This window comes from Mandrillus leucophaeus, unplaced genomic scaffold, assembly GCF_000951045.1.
Source record: "Mandrillus leucophaeus isolate KB7577 unplaced genomic scaffold, Mleu.le_1.0 Scaffold245, whole genome shotgun sequence".
NCBI lineage: Eukaryota > Metazoa > Chordata > Mammalia > Primates > Cercopithecidae > Mandrillus > Mandrillus leucophaeus.
Genome location: NW_012102532.1, coordinates 740102 through 763135, shown reverse-complemented (window position 1 = coordinate 763135; position 23034 = coordinate 740102). Strand labels below are relative to the sequence as shown.

The window sequence follows — 23034 nt, the reverse complement described above, 5'->3', positions numbered from 1 at the left end:
AGGTGACCTGCCTGCCTCAGCCTCCCAAAGTGTTAGGATTACAGGTGTGAGCCTCTGTGCCTGGGCAAGTTGTTTCTTCTATAGAAAAGGACTTTGGGCAGCTGCGTGACGTCTTTCTTCTTTAGGGAGTTAATGAGGGGTGAGGAAGGCCGACCAGGCAAGAAGCTCAAGAAGGTGAAGCTTCGAAAGTTGGAGAGACCTCCAGAAACGCCAACAGTTGATGTGAGTCGGAGTGGAAGGGACTGGAGGGTAGATTGTTGGGTAGGACAGTGTATCTTTGCTGCAGTCTAATGATGGTACTCTTAGGTAATGAAAAGATCACTTCAAGTCTGCTTCCCCACTTCTCCACGTCTCTATATATCAGAAAGCACTGGGATTACTTTCTTCTTTTGTCATCAGAAAAAAAAAGGAGGTGTATTTTGAATGACTGAAGTGTTATCTAGGGGGAGGGGTCACATAGCCTAGCTTTTATGAACTTACATTGGAATCTGGCTTAATTCAGGCTCAGTTCCTCTGGGTTTTGTTTGTACAGTGTAATTTGAGGGTGATTAAAGTTAAAAAGATTCATCTAACAGGGACATACATTATTTACCTGGTAGATCCTGACTAGTAGAATTATTGTATTGGTAGGGAGTCTGTGATGTGTTTTTCCTCAGTGATATGTAGAACCAAAATCAGATCTGTCTGGTTAAGCCCTGTTTCCTGGAGGACCCTAAAGTGAACATGAAATTGCAGTAATTATAGGGGATCTCTTCCCTCAGAATTTTTGTAGCTTTTCCCCGGGAGGATCTGTGAAGACTAGAGAGGAGGAAGCAGCTGCTGTATTAGGGGAGGAAGGGAGTTCCTTGCCAGCTCTTGACTTCTCTGTTTCATCCTTCAGCCAACAGTGAAGTATGAGCGACAGCCAGAGTACCTGGATGCTACAGGTGGAACCCTGCACCCCTATCAAATGGAGGGTCTGAATTGGTTGCGTTTCTCCTGGGCTCAGGGCACTGACACCATCTTGGCTGATGAGATGGGCCTTGGGAAAACTGTACAGACAGCAGTCTTCCTCTATTCCCTTTACAAGGAGGTAAGGAAATCTGGGGCTGATAGTTTTTTTGTGTGGATATTTTGTGTTTGAAGCCTTCACTTACACTCTGAGTAAAGAGATAAAGGAATAAAAAAATTGGTCTCTGACCTTCAAGAACACTATGGATAATAGGTAAACACATGTACACATGTGTTTAATAGATAGTAGATAAATGTGATAGTGGATAAACATACGTACGCAGCAGAAGATTTGAGGGTGTGGAGCTCTGGGTAGGATTAGCAGTGGGTCCGTAGAGTCTCAGTTCTAGGGGAATGATTATGTGTTGAGGGAAGTAGAATTACGAGTAGAATTAGTATGGAAAGACTTGGCTGTACGCAGTGGCTCACACCTGTAATCCCAGCACTGGGAGCCTGAGGTGGGTGGATCACCTGAGGTCGGGAGTTTGAGACCAGCCTGACCAACATGGTGAAACCCCGTCTCTACTAAAAATACAAAGTTAGCCGGGCGTGGCGGCGCATGCTACTTGGGAGGCTGAGGCAGGAGAATCACTTAAACCCGGGAGGCAGAGGTTTCAGTGAGTTGAGATTGCACCATTGCACTCCAGCCTGGGCAACAAGAGTGAAACTCCGTCTCAGGAAAAAAGTATAGAAAGACTTAATGGGAGAGACAAGACTTGTAGTTATGGTGGGACCTTGTCTTTTTGGAAAGGCACAGGCTGGGCATGTGTATGGAGGAAGGTGAGAACAGGAGCAGGAGCGCAGGTGTCAGTCCTTGGCTCGGCTTGAGGGGACAGCAGGGTGCTGGGTGTTCACTGGGGTTACAGTGTGCGGGGGCCCTCAGTCCTGACTTTCCTCTTCTTCCTCAAAGGGTCATTCCAAAGGCCCCTTCCTAGTGAGTGCCCCTCTTTCTACCATCATCAACTGGGAGCGGGAGTTTGAAATGTGGGCTCCAGACATGTATGTTGTAACCTATGTGGGTGACAAGGACAGCCGTGCCATCATCCGAGAGAATGAGTTCTCCTTTGAAGACAATGCTATTCGTGGCGGCAAGAAGGCCTCCCGCATGAAGGTATCTCAGGGCAGGGAAGCCACCCTAGAGAAAGAGTTGCGGCTTCTGGCTTAGTTTACCTCCTTGTGATCTGGTCCTTGGTGAGGCAAAAGGGTAATCCTGGGAGGAGGAAAACGTTCCGTCAGTCCCCGGGTTGTGATTACATGAGAGAAGGTGACTAGTAGTGACCAAGTTGCCTTCATGTGCAGAAAGAGGCATCTGTGAAATTCCATGTGCTGCTGACATCCTATGAATTGATCACCATTGACATGGCTATCTTGGGCTCTATTGATTGGGCCTGCCTCATCGTGGATGAAGCCCATAGGCTGAAGAACAATCAGTCTAAGGTGAGGGCTGAGGGAGGGATGTTGGAGCCCTGACTTTGAGTTTTTTCTAGTACTCCCAATTTGTTAGGGGGAAGACTTGCAGGTGGAGAGGAGAGAGAAAAATTGTCTCTGCCTTCTTTCCTTGTATGTGACAGCCCTTGGTGGCCAGGCCTTTAAAAAGAATGTGAGGAGTGGGATGCTTAACTATTGGGCAGTGAAAAACTTGAAATTTGGTAGAGATTTATTAGAGCTGTGTTTTCATTGGATTTCACATTTTTCCATCTGCTTCACCAGTTCTTCCGGGTCTTGAATGGTTACTCACTCCAGCACAAGTTGTTGCTGACTGGGACTCCATTACAAAACAATCTCGAAGAGTTGTTTCATCTGCTCAACTTTCTCACCCCCGAGAGGTTCCAGTAAGTATGTGTTTATCTGTAATCGGCTCATAATTGTGCTTCTCATTCTTCCTGTTGCCCATTTCCTGTATCACTTTTCTTTCTTCCCTTCTCCTTCTCCAATAACTTTTTCCTTTTTCTTTCTGAAGCAATTTGGAAGGTTTTTTGGAGGAGTTTGCTGACATTGCCAAGGAGGACCAGATAAAAAAACTACATGACATGCTGGGGCCGCACATGTTGCGGCGGCTGAAAGCCGATGTGTTCAAGAATATGCCCTCCAAGACAGAACTAATTGTGCGTGTGGAGCTGAGCCCTATGCAGAAGTGAGTTGGGAGGGACAGAAACAGACTCCATTTAGACATCTGCCAGTCTGCAGTCTTTCCTATTCCTCCCTCACTCAGCTTCAAGGCATCTGGTGACAGGAGCAAGCAAGGCCTAAAGAAACCTGATGCTAGGGCGCTGGAGCACATGGTTCTTACTTATTTTAAGTTATACCTTTCCGTATTTAAAATGGTGGTGGTAGTGCTTGTGCGTTAGGTGTCCTTAGTGCCAAAGTGGGATGTGTTGGAAGAAAGATCTCAGTTGTTGGGCCTGCATTATGAGTCACCGAAAGCCTCTGAGGTCTAACCTGTCTTTCTACCTTGGCCATGTAGGAAATACTACAAGTACATCCTCACTCGAAATTTTGAAGCACTCAATGCCCGAGGTGGTGGCAACCAGGTGTCTCTGCTAAATGTGGTGATGGATCTTAAGAAGTGCTGCAACCATCCATACCTCTTCCCTGTGGCTGCAATGGTATGTAGTGCCACCTCCTGTTTTTCCCTGGGTTGGGACTCCTCCATATGTGCCTTCTTTTAATATTTTTTTCTTTGCTTTTGTTCTCAGGAAGCCCCTAAGATGCCTAATGGCATGTATGATGGCAGTGCCCTAATCAGAGCATCTGGGAAATTACTGCTGCTGCAGAAAATGCTCAAGAACCTTAAAGAGGGTGGGCATCGTGTACTCATCTTTTCCCAGGTATCATGTGGACTGGGAGCTTTAGGGAACAGTCATAGACAACCGTCAGTGACCTCAGGAAAGGGTTACCATCTGACTCTTCCATAATTAAACCATGCTCCTTTTACAGATGACCAAGATGCTAGACTTGCTAGAGGATTTCTTGGAACATGAAGGTTATAAATACGAACGCATCGATGGTGGAATCACTGGGAACATGCGGCAAGAGGCCATTGACCGCTTCAATGGTGAGAGAGAAGTTGTTTAGTTTCAGGAATTCTCTGTAACTTCTTGTGCATCTGCTTTTCTGTGTAGTTCTTTTCGGGCTTTGTCATTTGAGATGGAAGGGTAAAGCTTTTGAATGTCTCAGTTGGAAGAATGTATTGGACTATTCCTAGGAGATTTTTTCCTTTGGGGTCTTTGTTCTTTCTGCTAGAAAGAAGAAAGCATTGTATCTTGAGGGCAAGCAAGAGGTCAGGACTTGTTCAAGCTCAAATAGCAAGTTACTAGCAGACTTATCTGCCTCAGTAGACACTACTAGGGTTTGGTTTTGTTTTTTGTTTTTTGTTTGTTTTTTTTTTTGAGATGGAGTCTTGCTCTGTTACCCAGGCTGGAGTGCAGTGGTGCGATCTTGGCTCACTGCAACCTCCGCCTCCTGGGTTCAAGTGATTCTCCTGCCTCAGCCTCCCAAGTAGCTGGGACTATAGGTGCGTGCCACCACGCCCACCTAATTTTTGTACTTTTAGTAGAGATGGGGTTTCACCATGTTGGCCAAGATGGTCTTCATCTCCTGACCTCATTATCCGCCCGCCTTGGCCTCCCAAAGTGCTGGGATTACAGGCACGAGCCACCATGCCCAGCCTGTTTTGTTTTGTTTGTTTGAGATGGGGTCTCACTCTGTTGCGGAGGCTGGAGAGCAGTGGCATGATCATGGCTTACTACAACCTGGACCCACATCCAGGCTTAAGTGATCCTGCTGCTTCAGCCTCCCAACTAGCTGGGGCTATAGGCTTGAGCCACTGTACCTAGCTAATTAAAAAAATTTTTTTGAAGAGATAGGGTCTTGCCATGTTGTCCAGGCTGATCACAAACTTCTGGGCTCAAGCAGTCCTCCTGCCTTGGCCTCCCAAAGTATTGAGATGATAGGCATAAGCCACTGTACTCAGTGTCACTACTACTTGTTTTAAAAAAACTTTTTATTTTAATTTTAGACTTAGAAAAAAGTTACAGAACAGCACAGAGAGCTCATGTATACTGTTCAACTAGCTAGCTTCTCTTAATAATAACTTACATAACTGCAGTACAATGATCAAAACTAGGAAATTATCATTGGTGTTATACTATAAATGACAGACCTTCAATGGATGTCACCAGTTTTTCCTGATGTCTGTTTTCTGTTTCAGGATCCAATCCCAGGTCCCATGTTCCATTTAGTTATTGTGCTTCCTGCTATCTATGACATTTATTTTTTTTCCTTTTCTTACATGATACGGATTTTTTTTTGAGATGGAGTCTCACTCTGTTGCCCAGACTGGAGTGCAGTGGCACGATCTTGACTCATTGCAACCTGTGCCTCCTGGGTTCAAGCGATTCTCCTGTCTCAGCCTCCTGAGTAGCTGAGATTACAGGTGTGCGCCACCATGCCCAGCAGATTTTTGTATTTTTAGTAGAGACGGTTTCACCATGTTGGCCAGGCTGGTCTCGAACTCCTGACCTCAGGTAATCCACCTGCCTCGGCCTCCCAAAGTGCTGGGATTACAGGTGTGAGCCACTGTGCCCGGTCAATATAGATACTTTTGATGAACACTGGTCAGTTATTTTGTAGCATGGCTCTAAGTTTGGGTTTGTGTGATGTTTTCTCTTGATTAAATTAGACATTTTGTGCAAGAATGCCACAGAGGTGATGTTGTGTCCTTTTCTTTTCTTTTCGTTTTTTTTTTTTGAGACAGTCTTGCTCTGTTACCAGGCTGGAGTCTGGAGTGCAGTGGTGTGATCTTGGCTCACTGCAACCTCCACCCAGGTTCAAGCCATTCTCCTGCCTCAACCTCCCGAGTAGCTGGGATTACAGGTGCCCGCCACCGTGCCCGGCTAATTTTTGTACTGTTAGTAGAGACAGGGTTTCACCACGTTGGTCAAGATCTCCTGACCTTGTGAGCCACTGCACCCGGCCGATGATGTTTCCTTTTCAGTGCATCATACTGGGGCACGGACATGTGTTATGTCCCCTTACTGGTAATGATTTGATCACTGGTTAAGGTGGTGTCTGTTGAGTTTCTGCAGTGTAAAGTTTCTCTTGTTCCCAATTGTAATCACATAAATAGCTTGAGGGAGATATTTGAGACTGTGTCAGTGTCCTGTTTCTCCTTAAACTTTCACACTGATTTTAGTATCCATCAGTGGACTTTGCTTACAATGATTATTACTGTGGTGTTTGCCTATGAGGTTTTATATTCTGACATTCTTTCTTTTTACCTTCGCCTCCTGGGTTCAAGCGATTCTCTTGCCTCAGCCTCCCAAGTAGCTGGGATTACAGGTGACTGCCACCATGCCTGGCTAATTTTGTATTTTTAGTAGGCAGGATTTCACCATGTTGGCCAGCTTAATGTCGAACTCCTGACCTCAGGTGATCTGCCCACCTCAGCCTCCCAAAGTGCTGGGGTTATAGGCGTGAGCCACTGCACCTGGCCTATTCTGACGTTTTTCTTTAAGAGATGGGGTCTTGCTGTGTTGCCCAGGCTGGAGTGCAGTAGCACAAAGCTCACTATAACCTTGAACTCTTGGGCTCAAGTGATTCTCCTGCCTCAACTTCCTGAGTAGCTGGGACTACAGGTGTGCACCACCATGCCCAGCTAATTTTTCTTTTTTTTTTTTGAGATGGAGTGTCTCGCTCTGTTGCCCAGGCTGAAGTGCAGTGGTGCAATCTCTGCTCACTGCAAACTCTGCCTACCGGGTTCAAGCGATTCTCCTGCCTCAACCTCCCGAGTAGCTGGGACTACAGGTGTACACCACCATGCCTGGCTAATTTTTGTATTTTTAGTAGAGGCAGGGTTTCACCATGTTGGCCAGGCTGGTCTTGAACTCCAATGATCCACCTGTGTCTGCCTCCCAAAGTGCTAAGATTACAGGCTTGAGTCACCGCCCCGGCTTAATTTTTTAAACTACATTTGTGAATTGGAATTTAGGAGACACTTCTAATGGTGTTTTTGGTTCCTTTATTAGCACCAGGTGCTCAGCAGTTCTGCTTCTTGCTTTCCACTCGAGCTGGGGGCCTTGGAATCAATCTGGCCACTGCTGACACAGTTATTATCTATGACTCTGACTGGAACCCCCATAATGACATTCAGGTGAGCAGAGGCAGCAGGCAGCCTTAATAAGTAACATGTTAGAGGCATAGTGGCCTCTATGAGCACTCTACCATCTGGAATTAGGTTTTTAGGTGAGAAACAACAGATTCTTTTTGTGTTGTTTACCTTATTGTAAGCCAGAGAATTTGGTTAGCTGTGGTCCTATTTTGGGTAACATGTTAGAGGGTGGTGTCTGGAGGCAGGGGTGCAAAAAGAAGTTTCCTATGAGGGCAGGCTGTAGACCTTGTCTTGTGCCGAATTTAGAATACTATGTGGAAGTCAGGATAAGAGTGGCACCAGGAAAATACAATTTCTGGCTTTATTTCCTGCTCAACTCCAGGCCTTTAGCAGAGCTCACCGGATTGGGCAAAATAAAAAGGTAATGATCTACCGGTTTGTGACCCGTGCGTCAGTTGAGGAGCGCATCACGCAGGTGGCAAAGAAGAAAATGATGCTGACGCATCTAGTGGTACGGCCTGGGCTGGGCTCCAAGACTGGATCTATGTCCAAACAGGAGCTTGATGATATCCTCAAATTTGGCACTGAGGAACTTTTCAAGGATGAAGCCACTGATGGAGGTGAGCTAGTCAGGAACTTACATTTTGGTGTGGGGCTTGGCCTCTCTAAAGGTTAGGGAGAATCTTTGATACCAAGGGTCTTGTGGGACTTGCTTTTTCCACTGCAGCTGCTGAAGCTGACTTTGGGGATGTGGGCCCTTGATTTTTTATAGGAGGAGACAACAAAGAGGGAGAAGATAGCAGTGTTATCCACTACGATGATAAGGCCATTGAACGGCTGCTGGACCGTAACCAGGATGAGACTGAAGACACAGAATTGCAGGGCATGAATGAATATTTGAGCTCATTCAAAGTGGCCCAGTATGTGGTACGGGAAGAAGAAATGGGGGTGAGTATGAATCCAAGGCAATCCTGTGCTTGGTGATTGGTCTGAAAATTGGAATTGAGACCAAGGTGATATTTGAGACAAGAGGAAATCATCTATAGGCAAATTCTTACATTGATGAATTGATACACCTCTTCCTTTGAAAACAAGGCTGATAACATGACTAATCAGATTTTCATCTTTGCCTTGGTTGTCAGAAAACTTACAACCAAATATGCTCACAACAGTTATTTTGGCTCTTTACCAGAATGTCATTTTCTCTTACGTGTTTTATTAAACCTTACACATAAAATTTTGAATGTTACTTCATCTCTCTAGAGAAAAGGCAGAAGATCCTAGATAATCTGTCTCTTTGTGTTTTCTGGTTTTTATTTAAGAGACAGGGTCTCTACCAGGTGTAGTGGCTCAAGTCTGTAATCCCAGCACTTTGGGAGGCCGAGACAGGCAGATAGATCACTTGAGGCCAGGAGTTTGAGACCAGCCTGGCCAACACGGTGAAACCCAGTTTCTCCTAAAAATAAAAAAATTAGCCAGGCATGATGGAGCACAGCTGTAGTCCCAGCTACTCAGGAGGCTGAGGCAGGAGAATCGCTTGAACCCAGGAGGCAGAGGTTGCAGTGAGCTGAGATCACGCCATTGCATTCCAGCCTGGTGACAGAGCCAGACTCTGTCTGAAGAGAAAAAAAAACAACAAAAAAAGAGACAGGGTCTGGCTCTGTCATCCAGGCTAGAGTGCAATGGCACAGTCATAGCTCAGTGCAACCTTAAACTCCTGGGCTGAAGAGTGACCCTAGTAGATGTGTGCTACCAGACCTGGTTAATTTTTTAAATGTTTTTAGAGATGTCTTGCTGTGTTGCCCAGGATGGTCTTGAACTCCTGGCCTTAAGCAGTCCTCCTGCCTTGGCCTCCCAAAGCACTCCAGGTGTTACCCACTGCACCAGGTCTCCTTGTGTTTATTTTTATGTATTTATTATTGTATTTATGTATTTATGTATTTATTTATTTTGAGATGGAGTCCCACTCTCTCCCCCAGGTTGGAGTGCAGTGGTGCGATCTCAGCCCACTGCAAGCTCCGCCTCCCGGGTTCAAGCAATTCTCCTGCCTGAGCCTCCCGAGTAGCTGGGACTACAGGCGCCTGCCACCACACCTGTCCAATTTCTTTGTGTTTTTATTAGAGACGAGGTTTCACCGTGTTAGCCAGGATGGTCTTGATTTCCTGACCTTGTGATCCACCCGCCTTGGATTACAGGGGTTACAGGTGTGAGCCACTGCCCCGGCCTTACCTATGTTTTTTTTTGAGACAGAGTCTTGCTCTGTTGCCCAGGCTGGAGTGCAGTGGTGGGATCACAGCCCACTGCAACCTCCACTTCTGGGTTCAAGCAATTCTCCTGCCTCAGCCTCCCAAGTAGCTGAGATTACAGGTACGCACCATCATGCCCGGCTAATTTTTTTATAGTTTTAGTAGAAACGGGGTTTTACCATGTGTGCTGGGGTATTCTAGAACTCCTGACCTCAAGTGATCCGCCTGCCTCGGCCTCCCAAAGTGGTGGGATTATAGGCATGAGCCACCGCGCCCGGCCTCCTTGTGTGTGTGTTTTTTTCTTTTTTTTTTTTTGAGACAGAGTCTTGCTCTCTCGCCCAGGCTGGAGAGCAGTGGCGTGATCTTGGCTCACTGCAACCTCTGCCTCCTGGGTTCAATTCTCCTTCCTCAGCCTCTCGAATAGCTGGGACTACAAGCATGTGCCACCACGCCCAGCTAATTTTTTGTATTTTTAGTAGAGATGGGGTTTCACTGTGTTAGGATGGTCTCGATCTCCTGACCTCATGACCCATCTGCCTCGGCCTCCCAAAGTGCTGGGATTACAGGCATGAGCCACTATGCCTGGCCCCTCCTTGTGTTTTTTTAAAGATTAGAATCAGGCCAGGCGCGGTGGCTCATGCCTGTAATCCCAGCACTTTGGGAGGCCGAGGTGGGTGGATCACGAAGTCAGGAGATCGAGACTATCCTGGCCAACATGGTGAAACCCTGTCTGTAGAAAAATACAAAAATTAACTGGGTGTGGTGGTGGGCACCTGTAGTCCCAGTTACTTGGGAGGCTGAGGCAGAGAATCACTTGAAACCCGGGAGGTGGAGGTTGCAGTGAAGCCGAGATTGCGCCACTGCACTCCAGCCTGGCGACAGAGTGAGACTCCGTCTCAAAAAAAAAAAAAAAAATTAGAATCGGTCTATACCTTTTTATTCTCCTCCCTTCTCTTTCTTGGTCTTTTATAGTAAAAAAAGAAAATAGTATGTGAGGAATGTGTGGCTTGTTTTAATGTTTTTCTCTCCCAAATGATGTAGAGGAGTATGAAATGGAAAAATAAAATTTCCTTTTTCTTCTGGTCTTCTGTAAACCACTCAGCTCAGGATTCTTTGAATTGGCATTGGTTCTGGTGGTCTTTGTCATCTTTTCTCATTCTCCCACCTCAGAACCATCCCCCTTGCTGTGTTTCCCTGATACTTACCTGTGATTTTGTTCTTGAAGGTAATATGTCCAACCTTAGTTTATATGTAAGTGTGGCTGAATGGTCTGACATAGGTCTGCATACTATAGTGTTCAATCAGAAACAACCCTACTAATAGAATGCTCACATTCCTTTCAGTGGCAGTGAATGTAATAGGAGTGATTGACAGGAGGGAGAGCACATGATAAGTGGATCATCCTTGTTGGTGACTACACAAGTATACACATTGTTCTTTGATTAGTGACTGCAGCTGCTGTTGACTTCTTTTAAAAATTTTTTAACTTTTATTTTTGATAGTAATTTACATAGCTCAAAATACAGGAAAGGGCAAGATGCGGTGGCTCATGCCTAGAATCCCAGTACTTTGGGAGGCTGAGGCGGGAGGGCCGCTTGAGCCCAGGAGTTGGAGACCAACTTGGGCAACATGGTGAAATTCCGTCTCTAAGTAATAAAAACATTAGCTGAGTGTGGTTGCTCATGCTGTGGTTCTAGCTGTGTGGGAGGATCGCTTAAACCTGGTGGTTGAGGCTGCAGTGAGCCATAATGATGCCACTGTACTCTAGCCTAGACAACACAGCTAGACCCTCTCCCCCCAAAAAAAAAAAAAACATATATATATTTATATGTACACACACGTATCTCTTTTCTCCTCTGTCCTCTAACAATTTAGTTCCCTTCTTGGGGACAGCTAATGTTTTCAGTTCCTTTTATATCTTTACAAAAATATTTTATGTGTATACAAATTATACATATATTCATACATGTATATGTACACCCACATACATGTACCCAAAAACTTTTTTTTCCTTTTAAACACAAAAGTAATACCAATGCGATGTAAATGCCACATTGGTTAGGGAATAATAACAAGAAAAAAGTCTGTACATGTTGAGTACAGACAATTTTGTTTTTTCTCTGAATATTTTCCATCTATGGTGGTTTGAATCCACAGGTGCAGAACCCATGGATACAGAGGGCTGATTGTAATTTATTTAACTAGTTCCATAATGATGGACATTTAGGTTGTTTCTAATGTTATGCTATTAGCAGCTGTTTAATTCCAGTATAAGGGATATGGAATCAGTGAGTGATCCTGAAGTGTCTGAAAAAAATTCACTTTTAGAGGAGTATCAACATTTTTGGGATATAAGAGGCTATATATAATTCTTTTCGCTTTGCAGACAGTTGGTAAGCTTTTATGAAGTTTATGAAGAACAGAAAGGCTTATAGACCTCTTTTCTTCTCTCTTATGAAAATCTTTTACAGTATTTCAGAAGCTTCTCCATTCTGCCTTGCTAAGGCTCTGACCTCTTTTCTTTTTGCTATCTTCCGATTGTATATGCACCAGTGCAAGGGGTTAGAAGAAAGCATTCTGTCTCTTTATCTTTCCCTGTGATAATGGCTGTATCCCATGTTTTTCTTGAGTTATGCTGACTGCTAATGTATACATAATTATGAGGAGCTATGTACTCTCAATTAAATTTCTTCTAAGTTCGTAGGTCCAAACAGGCACACCAACTATTTAAGAGTCCAGTCATGAAAAGGAGCTAGCAGAGTGGGAACTGTGAGGACCAGGGGTAGCTGGTGGTGCTGACTTCAGCACTCCTGAGTCCTGGCCCTCCCTCTGTCCCAGGAGGAAGAGGAGGTAGAACGGGAAATCATTAAACAGGAAGAAAGTGTGGATCCTGACTACTGGGAGAAATTGCTGCGGCACCATTATGAGCAGCAGCAAGAAGATCTAGCCCGAAATCTGGGTAAAGGAAAAAGAATCCGTAAACAGGTCAACTACAATGATGGCTCCCAGGAGGACCGAGGTGTGTGTGGCCGGCCCCGCCCCCCACCCATGGGCCGTTCCACTAGAGCAGTGGGCCCCGCTCATCTGCCCTCTCTCCCTCCAGATTGGCAGGACGACCAGTCCGACAACCAGTCCGATTACTCAGTGGCTTCAGAGGAAGGTGATGAAGACTTTGATGAACGTTCAGAAGGTGAGGGCTGTGCTTTTTTGTTGCTTTTCTAAATATTGCTTTGTTTCATATCCTACCTGTGTCACTCATTCATCTTTTTCTTCCTGCAGCTCCCCGTAGGCCCAGTCGTAAGGGCCTGCGGAATGATAAAGATAAGCCATTGCCTCCTCTGTTGGCCCGTGTCGGTGGGAATATTGAAGTAAGTGCCATGGGATTCTAAGGGTGGGTGAGTGCCAGATATTGGATCTTTGGTGGAGTGCGACCTGCTCCCTCTCACCTGGGTTTCTTCTTCCCCTAGGTACTTGGTTTTAATGCTCGTCAGCGAAAAGCCTTTCTTAACGCAATTATGCGATATGGTATGCCACCTCAGGATGCTTTTACTACCCAGTGGCTTGTAAGAGATCTGCGAGGCAAATCAGAGAAAGAGTTCAAGTGAGTTGAGGGCTGGCGTGGACTGATCTAGAGCAAGGGCTGCTTCTGCTATCTAGCTGGTCATTCCATGGTTCTAGGCCCAGCCGTGCAGGGAAGTGGGCTGTTTCCTCTGTTGAAGTTGGCAGGTGAAGCTGTTAGTAATGTGTTCCTAGCTTCCCTGGAAGAGAACCTGGGTCGTCTTGTGGGGTCTGGAGATCAGCCTTCCAGTGCAGTGGTGGGCTTTACCTCAAGGTGGAGCCATAGTTATTGCCTGTGATAATGCCTCACGAAGGGATGGAAAAAGAATCTTAAGAGTCAGCATGATCCCTGTTTAACTCATTTCTCTACTTCTTTACACAGGGCATATGTCTCTCTCTTTATGCGGCATTTATGTGAGCCGGGGGCAGATGGGGCTGAGACCTTTGCTGATGGTGTCCCTCGAGAAGGCCTGTCTCGCCAGCATGTCCTTACTAGAATTGGTGTTATGTCTTTGATTCGCAAGAAGGTGAGCCCTGAGCCACTTGCCATTGTTAAAAGTTTCTAGGGGGCCAGGCGCAGTGGCTCACACCTGTAATCCCAGCACTTTGGGAGGCCGAGGCGGGTGGATCACTTGAGGTCAGGAGTTTGAGACCAGCCTGGCCAACATGGCGAAACCCCGTCTCTACTAAAAATACAAAAATTAGCTGCGTGTGGTGGTGGGCACCTGTAATCCCAGCTACTCAGGAGGCTGAGGCAGGAGAATTGCTTGAACCCAGGAGGCGGAGACTGGAGGGCCAATAGGAAGGGAGCCTGCAGCTGGAATTGGGTCTTCAATTTCTTGTCCCATTGCTACAGGTTCAGGAGTTTGAACATGTTAATGGGCGCTGGAGCATGCCTGAACTGGCTGAGGTAGAGGAAAACAAGAAAATGTCCCAGCCAGGGTCACCCTCCCCAAAGACTCCTACACCCTCCACTCCAGGGGATACGCAGCCCAACACTCCTGCACCTGCCCCACCTGCTGGTAAGTCTGCCTGTCCTATCATTTTCTGTCCCTCTCTTTTTGTCCTGGCCTATTTTTCTGCTCCCCTGTGCTCAGTTCTAACAGGGTAGTCTGGCAGGACACACAGCAATTTCCCTCTCAGTTTAGGAGGGCCGTCCTAAGAATGGGGCTGGCTCTTAAAGGCACGAGAGGACAATTTAAGATGAGACAAACTGGGAAGAAATGACCTTCTCTCTGATGTAGGACCTTCTTCCTAATTGATTGTCTCTTATTGTTCTGCAGAAGATGGGATCAAAATAGAGGAAAATAGCCTCAAAGAAGAAGAGAGCATAGAAGGAGAAAAGGAGGTTAAATCTGTAGCCCCTGAGACTGCCATTGAGGTAAGAGATGGGGGTGACTGAATGCCACACTAAAGACAAATGTATAAGTCCAGTCTTCCTTGTAGTTGCTGGCCTGTCTGCTTCATCTGTTTTGTTTTTGTTTTTTTTTCCTTTGAAGTGTACACAGCCCCCTGCCCCTGCCTCAGAGGATGAAAAGGTCGTTGCTGAACCCCCTGAGGGAGAGGAGAAAGTGGAAAAGGCAGAGGTGAAGGAGAGAACAGAGGAACCTATGGAGACAGAGCCCAAAGGTAAAGGTATCCACGTTTTTTTTTTTTTGAGACAGTCTCGCACTCTTGCCAGGCTGGCGTGCTGTGGCGCCATCTTGGCTTACTGCAACCTCCACCTCCCAGGTTCAAGCGATTCTCCTGCCTCAGCTTCCCGAGTAGCTGGGATTACAGGCATATGCCATCATGCCCAGCTAATTTTTGTGTTTTTAGTAGAGACAGGGTTTCACCATGTTGGCCAGGCTGGTCTCAATCTCCTGGCCTTGTGATCCGCCCGCCTTGGCCTCCCAAATTGTTAGGATTACAGGCATGAGCCACTGTGCCTGGCCTTTTTTTTTCTTTTTTTCTTTTTTTAAAAAAAGGAGTTTCACTCTTGTTGCCCAGGCTGGAGTGTAATGGCGTGATCTCGGCTCACTGCAACCTCCGCCTCCTGAGTTCAAGCGATTCTCCTGCCTCAACCTCCTGAGTAGCTGGGATTACAGGCATGTGCCACCATGCCTAGCTAATTTTGTATTTTTTAATAGAGGGGGTTTCTCCATATTGGTCAGGCTGGTCTCGAACTCCTGACCTCATGTGATCCACCTGCCTTGCCCTCTCAAAGTGCTGGGATTATAGGCGTGAGCTGCTGTGCCTGGCTGGTGTCCATATTTTTAAGCACTACAGATTCCTGTGTGAACCATGGTCACTCATGAATTTTCACTGGGGCTGTAGAGAGATCAGGAGGAAGCGATACACTGAAGAATCCTGCACCCTTGATTTTAGGTGGCAGGTTTTCCTATCTCTTATGACTTTATTTTATTTATTTTTTATTTTTGAGATGGAGTCTCACTCTGTCACCCAGGCGGGAGTGCAGTGGCACAATCTCTGCTCACTGCAACTTGCGCCTCCCGGGTTCAAGCGGTTCTCCTGCCTCAGCCTCCGAGTAACTGGGATTACAGGCATGCCACAACCATGCCCAGCTAATCATTTATTTATTTATTTATTGAGATGGTGTCTCACTCTGTCGCCCAGGCAGGAGTGCAGTGGCACGATATTGGCTCACTGCAACCTCCACCTCCTGGGTTCAAGCGATTCTCCTGCCTCAGTCTCCTGAGTAGTTACCATGCCGGGCTTTTTTTTTTTTTGAGGTGGAGTCTTGCTCTGTCACCCAGGCTGATGTGCAGTGCAGTGGTATGATCTCGGCTCACTGCAACCTCCACCTCCTGGGTTCAAACAATTCTCCTGCCTCAGCCTCCTGAGTAGCTGGGATTATAGCACGCACCACCATGCCTGGCTAATTTTTGTATTTTAGTAGAGACGGGGTTTTACCATGTCAGCCAGGCTGGTAACAAACTCCTGACCTCGAGATCCACCCACCTCGGCCTCCCAAAGTGTTAGGATTACAGGCGTGAGCCACCATGCCTGGCTAATTTTTGTATTTTTAGTAGAGACGGGGTTTCACCATGTTGGCCAGGCTGGTTTCTAACTCTTGACCTCAGGTGATCCACCCACCTTGGCCTCCCAAAGTGCTGGGATTACAGGCATGAGCCACCACACCTGGCTAATTTTTGTATTTTTAATAGAGATTGGGTTTTCCCATGTTGGCCATGCTGGTCTTGAACTCCTGACCTCAAGTGATCTGCCCGCTACTGTCTCCCAAAATGCTGGGATTACAGGCATGAGCCACTGTGCCCAGCTGACATTACTGTAATCGCAGACATTTAGATGTAGGTCTATCCAGTTGGATAATAGTGTGTAACAGAGGATAATGTTCTTCCTTTAGGTATATTTTCAATAACATTTCTTCCCCTAGGTGCTGCTGATGTAGAGAAGGTGGAGGAAAAGTCAGCAATAGATCTGACCCCTATTGTGGTAGAAGACAAAGGTGGGTGTTTGGAGAAGTTGATTGTGGTTTAGAAGAACTCTAAAACCGGAAGCAAGGACTGTATCTGCCCTGCCTCCCTGTCCATACTCATCTAGCCATTTTATCCCAAAAGACTGCACCTGTCCCCGGTGGGCCAATGGCACCATTTTCTGGGTCTGAGAGACACCCAGGTGGAGAAGGGATGGAGGTGGATGGATTCTTGTAGCATACAGTGTTCTGGGTAAGGGCGATGGGTGCTGGGCTTTGGCTGGAACCGACATTTTTCTTCCTTATATTCTGTAGAAGAGAAGAAAGAAGAAGAAGAGAAAAAAGAGGTGATGCTTCAGAATGGAGAGACCCCCAAGGACCTGAATGATGAGAAACAGAAGAAAAATATTAAACAGCGTTTCATGTTCAACATTGCAGATGGTGGTTTTACTGGTATGGAAATGAGGGGCCCACCAGGGTTAGAAGGATCGGATGTGAAATTGGGGTTCTTGTCAGAAACTGTGGTACAGGGACTTTACCTCTGTTCGATGAGGGAATGCCAAACTGATAGTGTACTCCCCTGGGTTCTGTGGAGAAAGCCAGAAGCAAATTATATAAAGATGGATCCAGGGATGGGGGATGGTGGGGGACAAGAATAAGTAGCATTTTCAATTCTCACAGATGTTTGCTTCCCGCACCCCCCCCCCACCTTCCCTAAATTCCTCCTCAGAGTTGCACTCCCTTTGGCAGAATGAAGAGCGGGCAGCCACAGTTACCAAGAAGACTTATGAGATCTGGCATCGACGGCATGACTACTGGCTGCTAGCCGGCATCATAAAGTATCCTTTGCCTGAGTCTGGACTGAGGCTTTTGGTGAAAGGTTCTGAAGGTCTCTTAGTTTGAGGTTTTTACTTTTCTTGTTTTGTTTTTCCTGAGCACTTTTCCAATAGCCATGGCTATGCCCGGTGGCAAGACATCCAGAATGACCCACGCTATGCCATCCTCAATGAGCCTTTCAAGGGTGAAATGAACCGTGGCAATTTCTTAGAGATCAAGAATAAATTTCTAGCTCGAAGGTTTAAGGTGAGCGGTTGGGGAGGAATATATTGATTGCTTAAGTGCGGAGGGAGTCTGTCCATCCAGTGCACCGTTCTCACTTTCTTCATTCTATGGAAGGCTTTGGTTCCAAGTAACTTACACATTAGGGTTGAAGACACACAGACTTGAAAGTTAACTAACTGTACATGAGCTATAGGTGACTATGGTCCAATGAGCGACACTAGTGCAGAGGGGTTTGTTTGGGGAACACTGTAGATTGGAGTATTCAGGAAAGATACAGAGGTGGGATTGAATTGCATCTCTGAAGAGGTAGAGCTGTATCAGTCAGTGGGCTGCTTTTTTTTTTTTTTTTTTTTTTTTGAGACAGTCTCTGTCATCCAGGGTGGAATGCAATGATGCAGTCTCTTCTCACTGCCACCTCTGTGTCCTGGGTTCAAGTGATTCTCCTGCCTCAGCCTCCTGAGTAGCTGGGATTACAGGCGCCCGCCACCACACCCAGCTGTTTTTAGTATTTTTAGTAGAGATGGGGTTTCACCATGTTGCTAGGCTGGTCTCAAACTCCTGACCTCAAGTGATCCACCTGCCTTGGCCACCCAGATTGCTGGGATTACAGGCGTGAGCCACTGTGCCTGGCCTCTTTTTCTGGGCTGAAGAGTAGCTGTGTGGGCCAGGCGCAGTGGTTCATGCCTGTAATCCCAGCACTTTGGGAGGATGATGCATGAGAATCGCTTGAAGCCGGGAGGTGGAGATTTCATTGAGCTAAGATTGTGCCATGGCACTCCAGCCTGTGCAACAGAGTGAGACTCTGTCTCAAAAAAAGGAAAAAGAAAAAGACATGTTTGTTGTCTCATACGCTGAGTATAATCGGGGAAGAAATGCACACTAATAAGCCTTCAAGTATTATGTACTAAGCAATGATGTGCCCAGGGATAAAGAGACAAAGCATGGTATCTGTTTTCAAGGAGCTTTCAGTTTCAAGTAGGAGCACATGTGTAATCAAATGAATGCCATTCTGCGTATCAGGAGAGAGATTGCTGATTGGCATAAGAAAGTTCTCCAGAATTGCTTGAACCCGGGAGGCGGAGGTTGCAGTGAGCCGAGATCCCACCACTGCACTCCAGTCTGGCAACAGAGCGAGACTCATCTCAAAAAAGAAGAGAAAAGAAAAAGGTCTTAGAGAGGCAGACACAGTGGCTAATCCCAGCATTTTAAAAGAACTGATTGCTTGAGTCCAGGAGTTCGAGACCAGCTTGGGCAACATGGCAAAATGCCACGTCTACAGAAAATACAAAAATTCGCCAATTCTGGTGGCGTGCACCTGTAGTTCTAGCTACTCGGGAGGCTGCAGTGAGCCTAGATTGTGCCACTGCACTCCAGCCTAGGCATTAGAGTAAGACGCTTTTTTTTTTTTTTTTTTTTTTGAGACAGATTGTCTTGAATCCAAAGTGCTGGGATTGCAGGTGTGAACCACTGCTCCTGGCCTAATTTTCTTGTTTTTTTTTGAGACAGAGTCTTGATGTGTTGCCAGGCTGGAGTACAGTGGTGTGATCTCTGCTCACTGCAACCTCTGCTTCCTGGGTTCAAGTAATTCTCCTGCCTCAGCCTCTAATTTTTGTATTTTTAGTAGAGACGGGGTTTTAGCATGTTGGCCAGGATGGTCTCGATCTCTTGACCTCGTGATCTGCCCGCCTTGGCCTCCCAAAGTGCTGAGATTACAGGCCTGAGCCACTGCGTCATCCGAGACCCTGTCTTTAAAAAAAAAAAAAGTTCTCCAGAGGAATTGGAGTAGGGAGGGAACTCACAAATGGCTTTATGGAGAAGATGGCGTTGGAATAAAGTTTTGAGGAATGCGATGGAGATTTTTTGGTAGGAACAGAAGAGTATCTGAACAAAGGGATTAGGTTGGGCAAAGACATGAGGCAGCAAAGTTTAGTATGTCTGGAAACAGCAAATAGCCCAGTTGAGCTGTAGGGAAACATTTGTGTTGGGTGATGGTTGGGAGGTAGGTTGGAAAGAGAAAGGTAGAAGAGCTAGAGGTCAGTAGGTGGGTTCTTGGCACCAGATAAGAGAGTTTGGACTTTACCCTGTTGTTAATGGGCAGCCACTGAAAGTTTGTGAGCAGAGTTTTGATAGGACCAAGGGAAATGGAAACAGCATTCATAAGATTATAAAACTATCATATAATCATGAGGTGTTAAGGGTCTGGGCTGTGATGCTGGTTGTGGAAAATGAAAAGGGTAAAGATAAAGGAAACAAAACACCAAAGAATTTACTGGACTTAGTGACTTATTGTAGGGGTCAGTAAACCTTTTTACCCTTCCGCAAACCAAATGGTTAATAAAACCCCCCTTTTTTTTTTTGGAGACAGTCTCGCTTTGTTGCCCAGGCTGGAGTGCAGTGGTGACATCTCCCAGCTCACTTGCAACCTCCGCCTCCCGGGTTCAACCAATTCTCCTACCTCAGCCTCCTGAGTAGGTGGGATTACAGGCATGTACCACCATGCCTGGCTAATTTTTGTGTTTTTAGTAGAGATGGGGTTTTGCCATATTGGCCAGGCTGGTCTCAAATTCTGGACCTCAGGTGACCTGTCTGCCTTGTCCTCCCAGAGTGCTGGGATTACAGGCGTGAGCCACTGCACCCAACCAAACCTTTTCTATTAAAGGGCCAGATAGGCTTCAGGCTTTGTGGGACATGTGGTCTCTGTTGTACATACTTAACTCCGTCTTCGTTGTGTGAAAGCAGCCACAGGGGATACATAAACGAATAAGTTAGGATGTGTTTCAGCATTTCATCTATGGATATTACAATTTGAATTTTGTATAATTCTCATTAAGTGGCATGAAATAGTCTTGTTTTGACTTTTTGCCAACCATTTTAAAATGTAAAACCCATTCTTAGCTCTTCAGCCATATAAAAACAGGTGGTGGGGCAGAGCTGGCCCACAGACTGTAGCTCGCCAACTTCTGACTTACTGGATTTGAGGTACAGAGTGAAAGAGACTGAAAATAACATTTTGAGCCTGAGTCACTGAGAAAGGTGAATTGTCATTTAAGAAGAGAGCGAGCAGTTTGTAGAAAAGAATGATACTGAATTTTAGACAAGTCTTTTGGTGTTTCTCACAAATCAGCACCCCTCCCACTACCTACCCGCATCAGCATACACTAGCGGGATCAGAACCAGTGCTCAAGGTACATGTTTGAGAAGCATCAAATCATCTGCATAGAAGTGCTGGCTGACACTAGGAGAGGAGGAGGGTATGAGAAATCTCATATGTTGAGTCACAGGTTTTATGAATATATTTTTTAAGTAATTAAAATCTTTTCATAAATTAAGAGCCAACATTCTGCCTCTTGGGATATATTTCAAAGAACCTTTAATACAGCTCCATCAGGTGACATATGCATGAGTGTTTCTGCAGTATGATTTTTGGTGATGGGGGCCTAGAGGCAACCTAAATGTTCAGTATTAGGAGAATGCATAGGTAAAACATGTATTCATATTATGGGGCATTAAACAACAGAAGCAACAAAATTCATGTGCATACAACATAAGTGTACCTTTTAAAAAGTATGTAGTGGGAGAAAAAAAGCATTTTATAGGTACAGAAAACATCATTCTGTAACTTAGAAACATACATATGAAACAACACAGTCTTTAAAAACCTACACAAAAAGCCACAGTATTACTATATTAGAAAGGTTGCTTTTCAGAGGACTGGAAGTGAGATGGCGATAAGAGGAAATAAAAAACAAAAATATTTTAAAATAGCAAAATAACCCTGTTTTTTTGAGACAGAGTTTCCCTCTGTCATTCAGGCTGGAGTGCAGTGGCATGATCCCAGCTCACTGCAACCTTTGCCTCCCGGGTTCAAGCATTCTTCTGCCTCAACCTCTTGAGCAGCAGCAGTTACAGGTGTGCACTACCATACCTTGCTAATTTTTGTGTGTTTAGTAGAGATGGGGTTTTGTCGTGTTGGCCAGGCTGGTCTTGAACTCCTGACCTCAAGTGATCTGCCCATCTCAGCCTCCCAAAGTGCTGGGATTACAGGTGTGAGCCACTGTGCCCAGCCAAAACGTGTTTTTGAAGAGTAGTTGATAAAGAGGAGATGATAAAAAGGAAAATGTTTAACTGTGTAACTAAATGAAAACATAATATGGATATGTATATAGTATGATCTCAGTTATGTAAAAAACTATGCACAAAAAAACCTAAAAAGAAAAACATCAGGATATATTTCTAGAAGGTGGGATCATCTGTTGTTAATTTTTGATATTCTATTTTCTAAATTGAGTTTTTATTGCTTTTGTATAAGAGAACCTAAAGGGTAAAGAGTTTTAAAAACGAGGACATTGAAAAAGGGAAAGAAAAAAGATACAAGGCAAAGTTAAACTGCTTGGGTGTGGGAATGAGCTGTCCATGAAGTTATTTATAGGTTCTTATTACTATCAGAAACAATGAGAGGTGAGCTGAGAGGCCAGTCAGAAGTAAGCAAAGTGAGTTATCAGTCGAACTCCCGTTTCCTCTTATCCCTTGTCCAGCTCTTAGAACAAGCTCTGGTGATTGAGGAACAGCTGCGCCGGGCTGCTTACTTGAACATGTCAGAAGACCCTTCTCACCCTTCCATGGCCCTCAACACCCGCTTTGCTGAGGTGGAGTGTTTGGCGGAAAGTCATCAGCACCTGTCCAAGGAGTCAATGGCAGGAAACAAGCCAGCCAATGCAGTCCTGCACAAAGGTAGCCAGTGGCTCCCCTGCCTCCTGCTGATTAGGCCTCCTCCCTCATCTAACTGCATCCCAATGTACATATATTTGTTTTCAAACCTTTTTCAGAGCTCCTTTGGGAGTTTAGGAGTTGGTAGGGACCTTTGCCATCCTTGGGGAGTTAATATGTTAGAGGCAATCAAGGACAGTAGTTCTTTGCCTCTTTTTTTTTTTTTTTTTTTTTAAGAGGTGGGCTCTTGGCTGGGCGCGGTGGCTGACGTCTGTAATCTCGGCACTTTGGGAGGCCAAGGTGGGTGGATCACGAGGTTAGGAGTTCGAGACCAGCCTGGCCAACATGGTGAAACCCCGTCTCTACTAAAAATAGCAAAATTAGCTGGGCATGTGGCACATGCCTGTAATCCTAGCTGCTCAGGAGGCTGAGGCAAGAGAATCGCTTGAAACCAGGAGGTGGAGTTTGCAGTAAACCAAGATCGTGCCATTGCACTGGCTATCAGCCTGGGCAACACAGTGAGACTCCGGAAAAAAAAAAAAGAGATGGGCTCTCAACATTTTGCCCGGGTGGGTCTTGAACTCCTGGACTCAAGTGATCCTCTTGCCTCAGCCTCCTGAGTAGCTGGAACTACAAATATGTGCCAGTGTACCCGGCCACCTTTTTTTTTTCTTTTTGAGATGGAGTCTAGCTCTGTTGCCCAGGCTGGAGTGCAATGGCGTGATCTTGGCCCACTGCAGCCTCTGCCTCCTGGGTTCAAGCAATTATCCTGCCTCAGCCTCCCGAGCAGCTGGAACTATAGGCATGCGCCACCACTTGCGGCTAGTTTTTGTATTTTTAGTAGAGATGGGGTTTTACCATGTTGGCAAAGCTGGTCTCAAACTGACTTCAAGTGGTCTACCTGCCTCTGCCTCCCAAAGTGCTGG

General features: G+C 45.8%; 1 protein-coding gene across 1 annotated transcript in view; it reads left to right on the top strand.

Annotated features, from left to right (window-relative positions):
• CHD4 (chromodomain helicase DNA binding protein 4) overlaps nucleotides 1-23034 on the top strand; it is a 38143-nt gene that overhangs the window by 13030 nt on the left and 2079 nt on the right. Inside the window, exons 13-37 of the mRNA XM_011983082.1 lie at nucleotides 85-222; nucleotides 881-1072; nucleotides 1901-2101; nucleotides 2290-2427; nucleotides 2701-2822; nucleotides 2951-3124; nucleotides 3455-3596; nucleotides 3687-3818; nucleotides 3928-4045; nucleotides 7017-7141; nucleotides 7482-7719; nucleotides 7872-8047; nucleotides 12184-12364; nucleotides 12449-12535; nucleotides 12625-12713; nucleotides 12813-12946; nucleotides 13286-13430; nucleotides 13760-13925; nucleotides 14187-14284; nucleotides 14403-14532; nucleotides 16301-16372; nucleotides 16655-16792; nucleotides 17070-17178; nucleotides 17290-17422; nucleotides 21937-22132. Of these exons, the coding sequence (XP_011838472.1) occupies nucleotides 85-222; nucleotides 881-1072; nucleotides 1901-2101; nucleotides 2290-2427; nucleotides 2701-2822; nucleotides 2951-3124; nucleotides 3455-3596; nucleotides 3687-3818; nucleotides 3928-4045; nucleotides 7017-7141; nucleotides 7482-7719; nucleotides 7872-8047; nucleotides 12184-12364; nucleotides 12449-12535; nucleotides 12625-12713; nucleotides 12813-12946; nucleotides 13286-13430; nucleotides 13760-13925; nucleotides 14187-14284; nucleotides 14403-14532; nucleotides 16301-16372; nucleotides 16655-16792; nucleotides 17070-17178; nucleotides 17290-17422; nucleotides 21937-22132 (3574 nt within the window). The remainder of the gene's footprint in view (nucleotides 1-84; nucleotides 223-880; nucleotides 1073-1900; nucleotides 2102-2289; nucleotides 2428-2700; nucleotides 2823-2950; nucleotides 3125-3454; nucleotides 3597-3686; nucleotides 3819-3927; nucleotides 4046-7016; nucleotides 7142-7481; nucleotides 7720-7871; nucleotides 8048-12183; nucleotides 12365-12448; nucleotides 12536-12624; nucleotides 12714-12812; nucleotides 12947-13285; nucleotides 13431-13759; nucleotides 13926-14186; nucleotides 14285-14402; nucleotides 14533-16300; nucleotides 16373-16654; nucleotides 16793-17069; nucleotides 17179-17289; nucleotides 17423-21936; nucleotides 22133-23034) is intronic.